The 19,258-nt window shown below is 39.2% G+C and overlaps 1 protein-coding gene across 2 annotated transcripts; it reads left to right on the forward strand.

Moving 5' to 3' along the window:
- The first annotated feature begins 1,876 nt into the window (after positions 1 to 1,876).
- Positions 1,877 to 17,955, forward strand: LOC117297471. 2 transcript variants are annotated; one of them, XM_033780529.1, is made up of 11 exons: positions 1,877 to 2,029; positions 2,770 to 3,042; positions 4,755 to 4,887; positions 5,845 to 6,038; positions 7,769 to 7,935; positions 8,169 to 8,313; positions 9,340 to 9,425; positions 10,238 to 10,370; positions 11,513 to 11,614; positions 15,296 to 15,432; positions 16,350 to 17,955. In XM_033780529.1, the coding sequence occupies exons 1-11, from the start codon at positions 1,945 to 1,947 to the stop codon at positions 17,691 to 17,693; spliced, it is 2,799 nt and encodes a 932-aa protein (XP_033636420.1). In that variant the 5' UTR covers positions 1,877 to 1,944; the 3' UTR covers positions 17,694 to 17,955. The 2 variants fall into 2 exon arrangements, with proteins under 2 accessions (XP_033636420.1, XP_033636421.1); XM_033780530.1 differs by lacking the exons at positions 1,877 to 2,029; positions 4,755 to 4,887 and having other exon boundaries at positions 2,956 to 3,042.
- Positions 17,956 to 19,258: the final 1,303 nt, after the last annotated feature.

A 19,258-nucleotide genomic window follows, 5' to 3' on the forward strand; every position in this document is an offset into this window, starting at 1 on the left:
GTTGTGGGGGCAACTGTACTGTTGTCAGGGGGTTACTCACAATCTGAGGTCTCAAAACGGAATGATTGTTATCTCAGAGCAATAATGGTGAGTACACCGACCCTTCCGAAAAAAAAATAGTTGTGGTAGGCCTACTTGTTTATAGAATCGAAGATTTTGTGAGTACCCAAGAAAAAAAAATCCATTATTCCTACATTATTTCTTTTGTCTTTATGATACGGCATGTTCATTCAGAAAGAATATAATTATATAGGCCAAGTCAAAATGTAAACAACAATAGCAACAACAACTGAAGTTTGTGATCACTTTCAGTAACCGAGTAACAAGCAATTCATTTCGTGATACCCGTGAAGACGATAGCTTGTTTAAAGACACCTTAGACCTTTGGTTATTGTCAAAGACCTGCAGTCTTCACTCTTGGTGTATCTCAACATTTTATGCATACAAAAACAAACATGTGAATTAATATTTGAGCTCAATTTGGTCGGCGAAGTTGCGAGATAATAATAATATAAGAAAAAAACACCCGTGTCACATGCTTGTGTGCTTTCAGATGTTAGTGATTTAGAGACCTCAAAGTCTAAATCTGAGTTCTCGAAATCGATAATGTCTCACAATGTTCTATACTTACCAACAGCTCTCAAATGATCGAAGTTTTTACGCTAACAAATTTTTTGAGTAACTACCTTTAAACCCGTTTGGTTGGCCGTGAAAGATTTTGTTTGCATCTGAGCCATGTTTCACAATGTTAACATTCAAATGACCGGGTGGTGCAGCTGGTAACCACTTAGCTCCAATTCACAAGGCACTAAGATTCCTCTTAGAGAAGTTTTTTTTGCCATGACATGATTTACTCACTGTGAATTAAAGGCAGTGGACACTATTGTTAATTACTCAATTATAGCATAACATTTTATTGGTAACAAGTAATGGGGAGAGATTGATAGTTTAAATCATTGTGAGAAACGGCTCCCAGCCTATGAAGTAACGTAGTTTTCGAGAAAGAAGTAATTTTTTCCACGAATTTGATTTCGAGACCTCAACGTTTTTTTAAGAATTTGAAATAAAGTGAAATTCAACGCAGGGGAGCAATGTTTTCAGGAGAGTCGCGTAAAAAATACATTGTAGGCCGCCCTACTACACGTTAAAATAATGTTCGTGACATTGTTTTACTCATTTAAAAAAAAGAATACAGAGTCACAGCAAGTACTAAAGTGATCACAGCAAGTACTAAAGTGAAGCTTTTGACCCGTCATTATCTTCAAACCGTGTAAGTTTGTACGAAAATCTTTGTGCCGTACAAAAAGTAGGCATACCCTAGCAAGGTGTCTTGTCTGTGTAGTGATGTGTAAAGTGTGACACCACCACTTTGCCAGCAGTTAAAATGGATTTACACTATATCTTTATTGTCTGTAGCACTTTAGGAATATTGAGCCCAAAGCACAGTCTCTCTGGGCGCCGCCCGTGAGACAGGTATCCTATAATTTAACTGATAAGTTTATCATGCTTCTATTAGTCGCACCTGTAATGGTAATGAGGTGGTCAACATTGTTATACAAAGAATTATGTTTTCTCTTCAAAATAGTGAAAAAAAGATTATCAACTTGAGCGATCGGATTGGAGTTAAAATCTTCTGTTTTTAGGTTTAAAACAGGGGGCTTGACTTTTCCCTTCGAATACACAGAAAAGACTGCACGAAGATAATGTACATGTGTAAATCATGGGACACCCCGCCAATCTAATGGTAAAATTTCCGCCAACATCGCTCATCGTGAACGCGCTATCGTCGTTCGCCCTCTATTGATAGAGGGCGCCCTTCATCCCTCTCTTTCACTCTCTTTCACTCTCTCTCTCTCTCGCAGGTAAATAAATTCAACAGGTGTATTATACTCTATAGTAATACAATGATAAATCACAACATATATCGTCCAAAATGACAGGACAATGGTTGCCCATGGAGGAAGGGAAATTGCCACAATATATATCATTTATAGATGTCTTCTTATCCTACCAACATTGGCAAATATATGTAAGTATTGTTGTGAATCTTGTACTTTTAAAATGTAAACAAAGATCATGAGATCAACAAGTACATTTAACTTCGTACTTGTCTGCGGCATCTAAAAACAGTAGATTGTTTATTCATTGTTATAAACTTTGTTCGACTTTGTATAAACCCGGAAGTTTCCAAGTAAAATATATTACCATCGTCCAAAGTAAAAGTGTGCCCGCGAGTCCGGCGACAATGAGTATTTAGCTAGGAACTTTTGCCCCATTCCCATTATATTATAATATAATTAGTAATGAATGGTTTAAAATAGTGCACAGTTGGGGAATAGCAATTATTCTACTCAAGGATCTCTCAGTCTCAAGGAATATTATATAATTTATCGGTCACAACTCAGCTCGGGTAGATCTTTCCCTTTTATTTTTGTGTTTAATGTTTATAACTTTAAGCCCTGCAGTTATAATTTTTGTGACACCTGTTGCAATTATGCCAGTTTTTGGTTTCTGCAACGAAAAGTTACACTTACAGATACAGTTTACAGACTTTTCTCCCTAAATTTTGATGACCAATAGTGCGATTTTCCTTTTTGGAAAAAAACACAGAATTAAAGCGTCCTTAATTTGGTTGAGTCTGTTTAAATTACTCTTGTCTTAGAACTAAAAGTTCGTTTGCTATTGCTTCCTCCATGCTTAGTTAGAGTTTAGACGACAGTATTTTTCAATTAAAATTGCATAATTGATCCATCCTCACATTGCTCCCAGTGCTGCATACAGATGAAGAGGTTTCCATTGTAGGTAGTACAGTGAGACTTAACTGCAGTCTGGAAGCGCTCAACCAGACTCATTTCTCACCAATCAATATAACCTGGTACCGCAATGAAACCGCTCTGGTTGGAGTCAGGACTCCAACAATCCTTCTCGGTGCGACATCCTCAACTCTAGTCCTCCGTGATGTTCAGTTTAATGACAGCGGTACTTATTCTTGCTCCTTGACCGAGGCTCAGACATCTGCAAGGATCGAAATCAATGTTGGCTGTAAGCATTTTTAAATTAATGTTGGTTTATGGTTTATTTAAAGCAATCGCACAACATCGGTAAACAGTATTGTCCAAAGGCCCTCAGATCTTGTATCACAACTTATACAAAATAACAAACCTGTGAAAATTTAGGCTCAATCGGTCATCGGAGTCAGAAGAAAATAACAGGAAAACCCTCCCTTGTTTCTGCACGTTTGGCCGTGTCATATGACATGTGTTAAAAATAAATCTGTAATGTTTTCTCAAAAAGTAAAGCATTCCGTGGAATAATATTTCAAGGGAAGTCTTTCACCATTACCTTCTGTAAACCCTGTAAGTTATTTGTAAATCTGTGAACTTTTAATTTTTGTTCTGTTCAGAAAGTGTCCAATTGCTTTAAAAGAAATCATTCAAACATTTGCGGTCAAACAACCAAATTGCATTATGAATTTACAATTTTAAAAGACTTGCAAATCACACAAAATAAAAGATTAATTAAACATTCTTTTAAAACTTGTTGTACCCATTCAGAATAACATGATTCATACCCGACTCTTTGTTTCATATCAGAAAGGGATTTAAAGCAGGCATGCAACTCTTCCGCGTTTCCGCGGAATTCCACGTTTTGTTTTGGTTTTTTTAACGTGAAAAAAAAAAGGGGAATTTTGTTTTTTTTGTAGCCTAATATATGCCTGGCAACAACAGTGTACAACTACAATCATGTAAAATAAGCCTAATTCATGCTAACAATGCACCTAAGAGCATAATAAACCTCAACATTGTCTAGGGTACCATTGTGGGTATCATGTCCCATGGCGTTTCGGCTGCCTCGCTTCGCACTTGCGTTGTGCCTTTGAACATTTTCCTCTTTTTTTTCAACGGGTAGTTGCATGCCTGTTAGAAGCTGTCAAGTCTGAAAGCTTACACTGTTGTAAGCGCAAATATTTTCTACATAAAATGCAGGCATGTAGGAAGCCAAGTTCAAACTTGTTAATAGGTCCCATTATTTTTTTTCTTGAAGCCCCTTAGTCTGATTTGCTTTTAGCTCTGTTTGGGGCAACAAGTCTTTAAAAAAACACATTACAATTTTTGAGGTTGGTGCCCTAAACACTTTCATTTTTTTGAGCATGCATTTGGATGATGAACAAAGACAAATTTACCTGAGCAGGACTTAATGAACCTACCCACAAGTTAAAGGCACTGGACACTATTGGTAATTGTCAAAGACCATTCTTCTCAATTTGAGCTCAATTGGTCATCAAAGTTGCTAGATAATAATGAAAGAAAAAACACCCTTGTCACACAAAGTTGTGTGCTTTCTTCAGATGCTTGATTTCGAGATGTCAAAATCTAATTCTGAGGTCTCAAAATTAAAAGTTCGTGGAAAATTACTACTTTCTCAATAACTACGTTACTTCAGAGGGAGCAGTTTCTCACAATGTTTTATACTATCAACAGCTCCCCATTACTTTTTACCAAGTAAGGTCTTATGCTAATAATTATTTTGAGTAATTACCAATAGTGTCCACTGCCTTTAAGGTGACTTTGCTCTACCAACTGAGCTATGTAACCCTATACTTGGCCAGGTCTAAAATAATTACTCTACAAGTATAACTAAGGATTTCACCCTATAAAGCTAAGCCTTTGAATCTGTGAACCCTTTTCTTGTTTTAGGAACTCCTCTCGCCCGAGCCCGAAGGAAATTTAATGTTTTGATGTTTTTTGTTTTAGTACCCCCAGAACCAGCCACTGCTTTAAAGTGTTCCAGTAGTAACTTTGATAACTCCATATGCACATGGAATAGAGGAGGCCAACACAGTAACCTTCTTACTGAGGACAGTGTTGAGCGAGTTACGGATGATAGGTGAGACACTGTTCAAAAAGCATGCATGTTACACACCCCCCCCCCCTCCCCGGTTGTTTGTTGTTGAAAGTACTAGCCTTTGAACTCTCAATAAAGGAAAAAGTTATTCCTATCTTTTAATTTTTTTCAGATGACTTGGGACCAAGTTGTCTGGTGCCAAGTTGATTTTGGACCGACTTGACTTTGGACCGAGCTAATTTTAGCCCAAGTTGAATGATTATGGACCCAATTAAAGCCATTACACACTTTCGGAACAGAGAAAAAAAAGTTCACAGATTTACAAATAGCTTACAGGGTTTACAGAAGGTAATGGTAAAAGACTTCTCTTGAAATATTATTCCATGAAATGCTTTGCTTTTTGAGAAAACATTAAAACAGTTATCAGTTCTCGACATCGAGAATTACGGATTTATAGTAAACACATGTCATGACACGGCGAAACGTGCGGAAACAAGGGTGGGTTTTCCCGGTATTTTCTCCCGACTCCGATAACCGATTGAGCCTAAATTTTCACAGGTTTTTTATTTTATATAAGTTGTGATACACGAAGTGTGGGCCTTGGACAATACTGTTTACCGAAGGTGTCCAATGACTTTAACATTGTACAGAGTCGATTGTGGACCGAGTTGACTTCAGACATAGTTGACTTCAGACTCAGTTGGCACTGGGATGGAGTTGACTTTGGACTGGGGTGACCTTGGACAGAGTTGACTCGGACCAAGTTGAATTCCGACCAAGTTGATTTCAAACCCAGGTGACTCAAACAAAATTAACTTCGAACTGAGTTAACTTCAAACCCTGAGTGACTTTAGACCAAGTTGACTTGGTACCGAATTTACTTCAGACCAAGTTGATTTCATAATAAGTTGACTACCAAACCCAAGTGACCCAAACAAGTTTGACTTTGGACCGAAATGATTCAGGAATTAATTGTCAATAACTTGTACTTTTGTTCAGTCCAAGGGAATCAGAGTGGAAGGTGTGTACAGAAAACATTAAGGGTGTGTCGACCACACAGTCCATCTGCAATCAAACCACATGTTATGTTGTATGCTATATGCAAGGAATGGGTGCCAGATATCGAGTCAATTCTAAAAATCTTCTCGGGACAAACTACTCTGGAGACGTCCACTTCAATATTGATCAAGAGAGTAAGTTACTCCTAGTACCAGTTGCTTATTTGGTGTCATTAAAAACGGCAGGGGCTTAAAGACACTGGACACTATTAGTAGTTGTCAAAGACTAGTCTTCACAGTTGGTGTATCTCAACATGTGCATAAAATTACAAACATGTGAAAATTTGAGCTCAATCGGTCATCAAACTTGCGAGATAATTATGAAAGAAAAAAACACACCTGTCACACGAAGTTGTGCGCATTTAGATGGTTGATTTCGAGACCTCAAGTTCTAATTCTGAGGTCTCGAAATCAAATTCGTGGAAAATTACTTCTTTCTCGAAAAATATGGCACTTCAGAGGGAGCCGTTTCTAACAATGTTTTATACCATCAACCTCTCCCCATTACTCGTCACCAAGAAAAGTTTTATGCTAATAATTATTTTGAGTAATTAACCAATAGTGTCTACTGCCTTTAAAGGCACTGGACACTATTGGTAATTGTCAAAGACTAGTCTTCACAGTTGGTGTATCTCAACATATGCATAAAATAACAAACCTGTGAAAATTTGAGCTCAATCGGTCGTCGAAGTTGCGAGATATTAATGAAAGAAAAAACACCCTTGTCACACGAAGTTGTGTGCTTTCAGATGCTTGATTTCGATACCTCAAATTCTAAATCTGAGGTCTCAAAATCAAATTCGTGTAAAATTACTTCTTTCTTGAAAACTACGTTACTTTATAGGGAGCCGTTTCTCACAATGTCCACTGCCTTTAACTTTAGGCCAGATACAACATTCCACTGTTTATTTTAACATAAGTTTAGTATTATACCATCACCATTATACTGGTTATATGATTTGAGGCATTGCATGGTGAGGTATCAATTGGTTTGTGGTAACACCATTTGTGACCCGCTACGTGAAAATGAGTCAGATGTCGCCCAATGCATTATTAAGTTATGGATAGTTTAATGTGTGAAAAAAAAAAAAAAAAAATCTTTATTTGCATGGTTAATCTTGAGAACATTTACCTTTAGGCTATAAAGCTATGAATACAACAATTTTGTGATCATACTTATGTCTAATTTGTATCCTTTCGCGCGAAATGGTAGTTTAAAACATCACTTTACTTGTAGTTCACTTTTCAGAAAAAAAGGATGTATTGGCTAATTTCAAACGGGAGTAACTCAGAAACGCGACACACCCCAAAGCTTAGACATATACCAAATTACTGCTGCTGGTGTGTTCTTTCCAGCCGTGTATACAACTCAATTCTTGAAAGTGTCAACATCTGACTCATTTTCACATAGCGGGTCACATTTGTGTATCTACTTGCCAGGTAGAGTTTGTTCTTCAGAGAACTGTCTTTCTGTATTCTACTACCGCGGAGTAGATTTATCTGACTTTTTTGTGAGACTTCTCAGTTCTGAAATCGGCTGGGACTATTACTTTAGCTTATAGGATCTACTTTAGCTTATGTAAACATAGTCCCAAATCTTGCAGGAAATACTGTATGTTACAGCGCCAGGAGCTTCACTTAGTGACGGGCATGTGCCCTATATAAGAAGCCACGACTATTACTATTATTAATTATTATTATTAACTATTAACTGAGTTATTAAATTATTGTTCTCAACGGACAAGCTTGCTGTAGTCATGGTTAGGAGACTATGAAGAGATATGAGAGAAGTGGGTCTATTTATACTTGTTATGTTTTGAAAATGTCATCTGCATACCTCTTCTTCTCCGATCTGATTGATGCAGCAATACCGAATCCGCCATCAGACATCAAGGTCCAGCATGAGTCAGCTACTTCACTTCTAATAACATGGACACCAGACCCAGGAGTAGCTACACCAAGTCGTCAACACCTCGTGACCTACATTGTGAAGTACCGTTGGGAAGGGGAGGAGAAGTGGTCAAAAAAAGAGGTAAAAGAATATAACAATAAGAATTGAAACAATGGTGGCGAAAAAGGTGTTGGTACATGTAGTACATTGTAGGATGGAGGGAAACATGCACAAGGCAGGGAGTTCCAAAGAGTTGCAGTGCATGGAATAAAGCTGTTGGAATGGCTCCTTGTACTACATCTCAGCAAATCAGGAGTTTATGGGTGATTTGTATGTTGAAAATTTTAAGGTCTTATTCAATGTGTTTTTTCCAGGCTCTTGAAAAGAATGAGGTTTTGCTGACCGGGTTGAGTAATCCTTATGGCCTCTACTTCGTCAAAGTCAAGTGTTCTTCTTATTTTCCATCAAAAAAAGGTGGTAAATATTCTAGAGTGGTCGCTGGACGAACATCGGAAGAAGGTCAGTACGGAACAAAACTCTCTTCTAGTGATATCCTCTATCCTATATCACACAGAATTCAGTACAAACTTAGCCTGTTTCTTTACAACGCCCTTCAAAACAATGCTCTAGAATATACCTCATCAATATCTCATCAACCCATACACCTCAGCACACACAGGACTGCATTTTTATTTATTTTACTTTTGTTTATGCAAGTTGCATGACACACGAGGCCTGAAGGCCACTTCAAGGTGTGGGCTACAATTATTTCTTTCCAAAGGCCGTTGCCACCTACTCCTAGGGCTGAAACAGGGTTGCCCCCTTTACAGTCCATATGGATGTAGGCTTGGGTATCATCCATCAGAAGCCTGGCTGGTGGAGCAGAAAGCACTACCCCCTCAAGTGTTCAAATGAGCTCATTATGCTTCATCAGCCCAGAACTTCTACTCTTTGGGGCAATAGGTCTTTTTCTGTAGCATAAACCCGCGTGCAGAAGCAACTCCCCCTGACTGTCAAATCATCTCCATCCACCACAACATTCAAGACAAACTTAAAATCGCACCTGGTCAAATAAGGATACTAACACAATGCACAGTTCTAAGTTGTTGTTCAGTTGCAGTTACCACGAGTCCTGTTTTTAGGCGGAAACCAGTGCTACTATTAAAGACAGTTTTCCAGTCTTCTAATTCTGTTTATCTCAACATATGCTTTATTGTTATTATTTATCCTGGTTTTTCCTCTCACATGATTGTAGTGTTGTAAAAGAAGATAAACTCGGACGAGAACAAAGATTTTGATCAACTGCTCTTTCAAAATTTCACAAAAGAAGTACCGCCACTTGTCTGTAGAATGGCAAAATTAAACCCTATGGGGACACATGGTAAACTGACCTCCCTGCCAACTTACTGCGACCGTGATGTAAAACTAACTGGTCGAAAAAGGTCGCGGAAGACTTCCGCGTAGACATGGTAACTAAACTAAAATATTACACCAAAGCCAGTCACGGCTTAAGATTGACTGATTGATTTTTTTATTCACTCACAGCGCCTGTTGATGCTCCAAGGAATTTTAGCTGTGTTTCTGAAATCCTGGAAAGAACCGACAGAAGAAGTATTCACTTATCTTGGGAGGTAAAGTAATTTTTGTACTTGAAAAATATAGTTTTAAACAATGGTGATTTTGGGTTGAACATATACATATTTACCAAAGGGGGATTTGAACGAACGACCTCCAGATTAAACTGGTGCTCTACCAACTGAGCTATCTAGCCATGTTGGTGGTCTTCCTTTTTTTGCCAGTATCTTTGTTCGGGGGTTCCAGTCAGAAGCCATACAACCGTAAGCTGCATGTAGCCAGGGATCGCACCCAAGTTTACAATATCTCAGTTGGTAGAGCGCCGGCGCATTTATTCCGAGCTTCAAAACCTCCTTAATTTTTATTTGTTCAACCCTAAAAACTGTTTGTTAGGGTGTAGGTGTTGCTTTGTAAGGATGCACAGTGCAGAAACCTTTTATAAAAAAAAGTGTAACGCTTTTCGTCCTCGAGTCTTTAATGGTATCGGCCTGGACACAAATAAATGTCTCTGTTTATAAATCTTTTTAAATCGTTCATTTAATCAGGGCCCAATTTCATTTCATTGGGCCCAGGTCACAAAACAATCATTTGGCTTTTTACTTTGAAATCTGGATGTACTCTGTCTTTCAGGGTGAAAGCGCTAATTCTTTCTTTACAGAGGCGTACTTTATAGGTCGCGAACGTTCTCAACTGTGCCAAGCAACTTCGCTCTAAGCGTGGGAACGCCGGCTCCTGCGCATCCGGTAGTCAACAGCATGCGGCTGTTTCCTGCCGAAGTGTGCCAAGCCCCACCGGCCCGAACAGACAGCACCTCCTTTTGATATTCTCTGCAATAGGTTCAACATTTTGTGTGGTTTCTGTTTTTCAGTTGTTGACGGATAAATTCAAGAGGAATGGAGAAATCACTGATCTGATTATCCGAGTCAGGCAAATGGTTAATACGAGTGCTCCAGCAGAGGTTAGGATTGTGGGACCAAATGTGACCAGCTATACACTAGAAGGTAAGAAGATTGTATAAACCTTATGCACATGACGTCATGTCAGTAGGGCGCCCTCACCTACAGGTCAAAAGGAGGTTGTTCATTGGCCAGTTCTATGCGCCGCGCTTACAAATCTATGGGTTTTGATAGTTTCCTCACCGTTTTACTTCTAAGATGGCGGCTGGATGACGTCAACGCATCTGTTTGGATTGCAGCAACATTATTTGTGTATCTATGTGCCAGGTAAATTTTGTTCTTGAACTGTCTTGCTTTATATTCTACTACCGCGAAGGAGATTTTTGGATTTCAGGATACTTCTCAGTTCTGAAAAAACTGTCCTGCTTTTGAACTACTAGCTAGGAGGAAGGTAGAAAATCGGCTGGGACTATATTACTTCAGCTTTAATAGTGGATCGTGATTAATTTCACTATTGCTTAGTGAGTTCTTGTAATTGATCACTATGTTTTGACTGGTTTGCTCTAGTCATCGTTAGGAATATTATGGCTTTGGCTTCCACAGTGGCTTTTGATCCATGAGCCACAAGCTGATATTTTGTTTTTATATATGCTGTGTCTTAATTGGCGGCTATGGCTATGGCTAGGGCTGGATCCATGAAGTCTAGGATGTTCTTAGCACCAATAATAGCCAGAGTTATAACCACTTATTCGGGTACGCTGAAACAGCACCCTCAAAGCTCAAACAGCGTATATTGAATAGGGACTCACAGTGAATCACAACACCCTGGCTTTGAGCCACGGCCAATAATCTGCCATGGGGATCCAATGAACAATTTTGGCAGCCTGATGCCACAATTTTATAACAACAGGACAAAGGGTTCAGAATTGGGGGTTTCACATTAACCCTTGGAAAGAGATTTTACAAGGCATGTTTCAAGAACCTGTTGTTGACTCGGTGGAACAATTAAGTGTATCACAGTGATCAGTTGACTTGTGCTCAGTATCTGCGGAACATTCACTGCGAAACATTCACTGCAAAAACAGCCCCGTGACAAAAGTTCGCTTCACATTTGAATTTGCAGGAAGTGTGATCCGGGCTTTATTCTGTCCCAAAACAATTTTGCGGAAAAAGGTGCCATGTGGCGTGAAGTGATTAGTTTGACAATTTAGTTATTGATCTGCACTCTCTATGCTTTCTATCGTCAGATATGAAATTAGAGGAAAAGTATGAAATCACTTTGCGATTACGTAACTCAGTGAGACAATCAGGGAATTACAGCCTTTGCACCACTGAGCCGATTCCATCAGGTAAGTTTGTTATTAAAGGCAGTAGGCACTACTGGTAATTACCCAGTATATCTGTCGGGGGTTGTGTTTGGACTGTACCTGGGGGAAGTTTGGCCCTGACTAGTATGTCACCAAGGTTCTTTGGGCGGCGGAATGCAACCATGGGAACCTCAGGGATTGCTGAGTGTAACCTGCTGGAGGAGTGAAGTATAGGCATGTTATTATTGAGAATTGAGGGAAGTTTGGGTAGTTTGGGGTGGAAGGTGGTGACCAAAGCAACTCTATTGGTAGGAGCTTTTTTAGCTCCCGTGTTAGTCAACAGAGTATGACGAAGTACGTTGAGAGCCCTGTTGATAGCAAGTTGGACCCTACGTTCGCTGTGTCCCCTAGATACAAGGTGTTTCCTTAGCTCTGATGAGCACCTCTTGTACAGGGTATCTGTGGAACAGATACGCCTGATACGTAAGGCCTGAGTGTAAGCAATTGCCTTCTTACAGTGACTAGGGTGACAGCTATTGGAGAGAAGGTACTGGTGGGTGTCGGTGGGTTTACTGTAAACATCTGTGACAAGGCCATTAGGAGACTTGGTTATTGTCACATCTAAGCTGTCTAGGTCACCACACCAGATGGAGAAAATATCATCAATAAATCTCCACCAAACTAGTGGTCGGTTTGGGGCGGAGGACAGGAGTCTGTCCTCCAATTGAGACATGAATAGGTTAGCATATGAGGGTGCCATTTTGGTACCCATGGCAGTACCCTGTTCCTGTAGAAAATGCCTGTCAGAAAATGTGAAATTATTCTTCATGTGTTCCTTAATATGACTCACTGAGGGGCGGGACTGATTACTAGCATTGAGGGCAGAGACACATGCACTCATGCCTTCATGATGGGGTATGTTAGTATACAGTGATGAAACATCAAAAGTAACCAAAATAGCAGAGTCAGGTATTTGGTGCTTGACCTCATCTAGTTTGTGGAGAAAGTCTTTGGTATCCTTGATGAAGGAAGGAATACGGCAGACTAAGTGTTTGAGGAAGCTATCAACAAACTCAGAAATGCGCTCTGTGGGGCTACCATTCCCAGATACAATAGGTCTCCCCGGGTTATTGGGCTTGTGTATCTTAGGTAGAAGGTAGAACCTTGCTGTACGGGGGTCATGTGGGAGGAGATAGTTAAATGTATCTTTCTCAATACCATTGGCATTATAAATCCTAACCAGGGTGTCACTGATATCTTGGGAGAAAGATTCAGTGGGATCAGAAGCACATTCAATGTAATGATCAGTGTTACTGAGCTGTCTAAGGCCCTCAGCAATGTAGTCATGTGTGTGTTCATGACTACAACTGCGGACCCCTTGTCAGCCCGTTTAATCACTATGTCTGGTGATTGGCAGAGTTGTGTAAGGGCGTGCCGCTCATCTTGGGGGAGGTTATTGGGAGTAGGGGTACTAGGGGCCTTAAGAACCTCGGAGTTAACCGAATTGATGTATGTCTCTAGAGACACATCTCGGTTCTTAGGGGGTACCCAAGTACTCTTTTCCCTGAAGCGGTTGCGGGGAATAGGTTGGGTCTCCACAGATGACTCGTCGTCGATGGAGGGCTCTACATGAAAGTATTCACGTAGGCGTAACCTACGATTGAATTGGGCCATGTCCTGTTGGAAAAGAAGTTGGTTAGGCTCTCTGGGTGTGGGGCAAATCTTAAGACCCCTTGAGAGGAGTTTAACCTGTGGGTCAGTAAGGACCATGTCAGACAGGTTAACTACAGTATTGGTCTCTGGCGACCTAACAGTAGGAGGAGCAATGGTGGCTCTCTTACTGTGGAAACGTCTATGGGTGTGTTTCTTATGGTTAGCCTGGACATTCATACGTTTCTTGTTCTGTGTGTCCATTAGAGTGGACCTTAAGTGTTTGACGTTACATAGTATGGTATCTTGTAACTGTTCAAACTCTTCAATAGAACATGACTCCTGGAGTTGAGACTCAGTGTTTGTTATCTCATGTAACTGATTATCAATGAATTGTTGGCATTGATTTTCCAGCAACTTGATCGAACGGAAAGACGTATTAGTGAGTGTCTTGTTCCATTTCTTCAAAAAGGATGGGTCAAGGTCCCCAAAGGAAGGGGTACACTTGATCTGTAGGCCTTTGGGAATGATACGGGACAAACGATAAAAACGGTAGTTATCAAGATGTGACAAGTAACGGGTGTTCTTTTCCTTAAGCTTACGAAGCTTGCGGAAAATGCACTTGGTGTCGGGAGCAAGTGCCATAATGGATGGGGGAATACAGTCAAGGGGAAATATGATAAATTGTTTAACAAGACCCTGTAAAAGAACGGGTTAAACCTGCAAAAAAATAAAGTATGTACAAACCTGAAAAGACAAAATGGGTTAACACAAACCTGTTGAAAAAATAGGGGTTAACATAATCCTGTAAAAAGAATGTAGTCAATAATAGGAACCTGTTAAAATAGTAAATTATGAAAACTTATCAAAAACCTGCAATATAACGGGTTATAAAACCTGCAAAATCAAGTAATGTACAAACCTGAAAGGGAAGACATTAACATAAACCTGTGAAAAAATTGGGGTTAATCCAATTATGTAAAATAAAGGGTTGTAAAACCTGCAAAAAAATATGTTATGTACAAGTCTGAAAAGGAAAAGTTATGTACAAACCTGAAAGGGAAAACGTTAATATAAACCTGTGAAAAAATAGCGATAAATATAGTCCTGTAAAAGAAAGGGTTATAAAACCTGCAGAAAAATATACGTAATGTACAAATCTGAAAAGGAAAACGTTAACAAAAAATCTGAAAAGGAAAACATTAACGCAAGCCTGTGAAAAAAAGCGGGTTAAACACAATCCTGTAAAACAAATAGGTTAAAAACCTGCCAACCAAATTATTTAGTTGTATTTACAAACCTATAGGGTGAAAAATAATGATTTATGGAAAAATGTTAGAAAATGTTCTGAGAAGAACAGGTAGAAAGTGGGAAAAGATAAAATGGATATGGTTATGACAATTAAAAACAAAATACAAGCAAATCAAGGGGATCACCCCGAAGGGATACAACAACAGAGAAATAAAAGTTTCTTACTACGACTTGTGGAGGGTCTGTTGAAACCGTTGAGTTGCAGACAGGAAAATCCTGGTGACCGGGAATATATATAATGAATAGGGTAGATGGCCTTAGCTTTCGATCCAATCCGGACCTTCTTCAGAGGCATAAAACAAGTACAAACAAATACATATCCATTTATAGAAAAAGAGAGGGGGAAAGGGATTAAGGAAAGGATCCAGAAAGAAGCAGGAAAATATATATATATTTTTTTAACGAACACAAGTAAAATGATATTTTAAACTACCATTTCGCGCAAAAAGGATACAAATTAGACTAAAGTAGGGTCACAACATTGTTGTTTCGTAGCTTTATTGCCTAAAAATAAGTGTTCTGGAAGTTTACCATGCAAATATAGATCTTATAAGAAAAGAAGAAGAAGATATTTTCCACTTAAAACTGTCCATTACTTAATAATGCATTGGGCGACTTCACATCTGACTCATTTTCACAGAGTGGGTCACATGATTCCTCAAACCTGTGATGAAAAGTCCAATATTAAATCACCAAAACTGATCACATTTCATGTTATGTCTCCAACTTCCGAATAATTTTGTTGTCTTCACTTTTTCCCAGGTGATTTGTCCGTGTTCCTCACTGTTGCATGTGTGGGCAGTATTTGTCTGTTTGCAGCCATCTTTTGGACGGGTTTTAAGTTCTACAAGAAGGTTATGAACGGCATTCCAAATTTTCAACTTCCACCACATCTTGGGGTAAGTGGGTCTTACTTATAGTTTTCACTGGTAGTCATACTAAGTGGGTAGCGTTGACTGGGGGTTGCGATGCACACAGCTTTAAATGACACAAGAAAATACAATTACTGGCTTTTCTGTCGCTTGTTCTGGCGCTGTATTTACCCTCACTAGACTTCTTCTATGGTCACCTTGCCAGTTAGTTTAGAATTTTAGCATAGTTAGGGTTAGAGGCGTCTGTCTCCTGAAAAGGTCAAAACATTACCGATGCCAGCAGAGATAGGCCTATGTAATAAGTAATTAACTAGTTTTTTGTTGGCGGGACAGACGTATCCCCATACTTTTGTTTGGGCACTGGCCTGGTAACCAGTCTTTTTTTCCACTCTGTGCTTTTTGACAAGTGTTCTGCGCCTCTGATCATTTTGTATGTAAGGGGCGCAATATAAATTTTAAATATTATTATTATTATTATTATTACTAGTCATGACTTTTACATGAAGAAGAAGGCCCAAACCGCACGAGAGGGTTTCAAAGGCGGCCAGCTGTGCTCCGATGGGGAGTTGGCTGGCGCCCCCTCGCACCGCTGCTACAATTTGTTAAAGGCATATCTCAAGGGCGCCAGTCAATGTGAATGATCATATTGAAAAGATTTTTTCTAAAATTTTTGATTTTTTCTAAGATTTTTTTCTAAAATTTTAAATTTTTTCTAAGATTTTTTTCTAAAATTTAATTTTAAATTTAATTTTCATTAATTATTTGCTGGACCTGTTCTTGTACTTAATTTGTTTATTGAAGTTTATTGAAGTCTCCTTTTTTTACCAATATGGAAAAAATGTTGGTTGAATTTAGTTTAATTGATTTGAATTGAAAGTACAGTGTATATCCTTTTCTCTAATAAATTAATACAGGTTATTTCATTCATTCTGTCTCATTTACAGAATAGCAACTTGTACTTTTCGGCAAGAAGTCCTCATCGGACATTGACACAAGAAAAAGAAGTTTACGATGAACTACTCACAGGCGATAGTCTATTTGTTGATCTCCCATCTGAGAAGACACCCTTTGACAGCCCAGGGGTTAGTCCAGGACCTAACAATAATTTAGCCTTCTCGGTCACATTTGATAATGGAAATACACCCCAAGAGAATGTAGAAAGTTTCCCTCGGGGCAAAGTTGATGAACTAGACATCCCTTTTTCATCGTTACCGCCTACGGAGAGAGAAGCACACCGAAGTAGACATTGGTCCTCCGAGACTTGCACCTCATCTCTGAACAGTCCCATCAGCGTTGGGAGCGGGGGGAGCTACTTCGTCTTGCGTGAATCCGATTCCACCAGCTACTGCGTCCTTGCTAAGGATGGCTTCTCTCCAGCAAAGGAGAACAATCGACAGGATCAGGACCTCTCTGATGTAGGGGCGTCTGGGGGTTTGACACCTTGCTTGGACCTGGAGACTGATTCAGATGGAGAAGTTTCAATCTTAGGGTTTGAGTCTAAGAAGAAAAGCGGCAAGTTTGGTTCACCGGAACGGATTCTGTACACACGGAAGCATGTTCTACCTACCTTGACTGATTCTGAAGTAAGTAAGCACAGGTCACTTAGAGCTTCCACCGATTGTCCGATGAAATCCAGAGACACTGCGGGGCTCTTCGGCTTGGATGAAGTTACTGAAGAGCAGGAGACTGAGAGCATTGGATCGATCCTGGAAAATGACGACGATACAAAAGAAAATGGCAGCGGTGAAAACGGAGATGAAGCCGAGATTGATTTAGGACTGGCTGGCACACCCGAGAAGCTACAAGATATAAACAAAGATGCTGTTCTCAACATTCCACCAGAGAAAGTACAAGATGAAAACAAGGATGTGGATATTAAGATTCCGACCAAGAAGGTACAAGAACCGAATGAAGACGATGGTGTCAAGATTCCGTCAGAGAATGCGCAAATCTCTGTGGATGAAGAGGGTGGGGGAGCAAGCGCTGGACAAGTCGTAGAGAATGCATCATTGCGCCACACTGACCAACCTGACTTCGTTTTAAATTATATCACCGTCTGTAAAGATGATGACGGAAGCAATGAGGAAGATATTGATGACGAGGAAGTGAAGGCAGAAATCGGAGAAGACGAAATGACGATCACAACGGGGAGTTCCTCTAACCACATGTATCCCGGTTCTAGTAATGGGACGTACATTGATCAAGTGCAGCTGGCAAACATCTCTCCAGTATCATCACCGACTCACTTAAACCATCATGACTTTAAAAATTCCACTGTCAGTTTTTAAATTTTTTCTAAGAAGAAAGAAGTGGCACTTTTTACTTTTAAGCTGTTATTTTCTTTACTTTTGAATTTATGTGGTACGTAGACAACATTTCTCAGTGCGGTATCTTGCCTGCCAAGAAAGACCCTGGATTTCAAGGGTTATCTTTTGTTAAACTATTTCTGTGACGTCACTCTACTGTTGAAAGTGTAGATTATTTTTACGAATCGACACTTTCGTTACGAATATACACGTAAGTCTATAGTTGAGTGTAGTTAAGTGAATAGTTCAATGTGACCAACTGTCGTTTGACAACGTATACGACATTAGATAGATTAAGTAGTGTTGTTACTATTGAGAAATTCAATTCATTGAAACTGTGTTACATAACCAATGGGGGAAATAGTTTCAAACCACTGGACACCATTGGTACTTGTCAACGACTAGTCTTCACAGTTAGTGTATATCAGCATATATGCGTGGTGCGTGGTGCATGCGATCACACCGCATGACCCACCCGTATACACACTGTCACATATCGTACGACTACTGTGCACACAAGTCATCCGCACTCGTACCACTAACCGCAAGCGGAGGCAGACGCATGCGGATAGTGTACGGGGTCATCGTGTCGTGCGATGTTACGCACAGTGAATACGGGTGGGTTTTTATACAGCGGCGGTCTTTTTTTCGGAGTGAATAATTCGACTGCCTTGAGCAAGGCTATTCATAAAGTGGTCACGTTTTTTGGGATCGCCAAAAAAAACACTATCTGAATAATATGTCCATGCTGCAGACAGTTATAGCACTTCTCAGACTCAAGTTTTTGGGGCATAAACTCTGATATCTTTTTCATAACCACGTTACTTCAAAGTGGAATGTTTCTTTGAGTGATTACCAAAATAATACATTCCCTTTAAAATTTTCTAGAATGATTTCAAAATGTGAACTCATTCCAACATGAAAAAGATACTTATATACTTAGATGCCAAAGTTTATATGTACTGTACTTATTTTTTTGTCAAAGAATTACATTAACTCTTAAGAAATTACATAAAAATACAAAAGTATATTTGAATACAAAATTTACAAGGTATTAATTGTTTTCAACCGTGTGCTGAAAAAATACAAAAGTACTATTGTTTTAAACCATTTGCAAAAAAAAAGACAAAGTACTAATTGTTTAAAATCATGTACTTTTAAATATGATAAGTACACAAGTGCAAGTCAGTGGTCCGTGCAATACAACTTTACATCACACTCTTGTTGCTATGGTTTGACCGATCATTATCGAGGATTCAAGTTTGCTTGCAGATAAAAACATAACAATTTTATAAGTTACAGCAACCCTTTATGAAGATGTATTACATATTGTATTAATGGTTAAAATTAAAAATAACATTTTGCCATATTTGTTGGTATGCTTTGATACACAAGTCGGTCACAGAAATGTATAAATGGTGCTTGAGTTTTTTCACTTTTATATCATGGAAACATCTCCATATTTTCACATTTTTGATATATATTTTATAAATACATCCTGAAAAGGATTTCAAAAGGGTAACCTATCCATTGCTTGTATGCTAGCC

The sequence above is a fragment of the Asterias rubens genome, chromosome 12 (genome assembly GCF_902459465.1).
Source record: "Asterias rubens chromosome 12, eAstRub1.3, whole genome shotgun sequence".
Lineage (NCBI taxonomy): Eukaryota > Metazoa > Echinodermata > Asteroidea > Forcipulatida > Asteriidae > Asterias > Asterias rubens.

What these genes read in the sequence shown, in the direction of transcription:
- LOC117297471 (XM_033780529.1), top strand. Translation starts at nt 1,945, where the DNA reads ATGGTTGCCCATGGAGGAAGGGAAATTGCCACAATATATATCATTTAT. An exon ending in GAGCGAGTTACGGATGATAG is followed by an intron (nt 4,888 to 5,844) that starts GTGAGACACTGT and finishes ACTTTTGTTCAG; the next exon opens with TCCAAGGGAATCAGAGTGGA. An exon ending in AACTTCCACCACATCTTGGG is followed by an intron (nt 15,433 to 16,349) that starts GTAAGTGGGTCT and finishes TCTCATTTACAG; the next exon opens with AATAGCAACTTGTACTTTTC.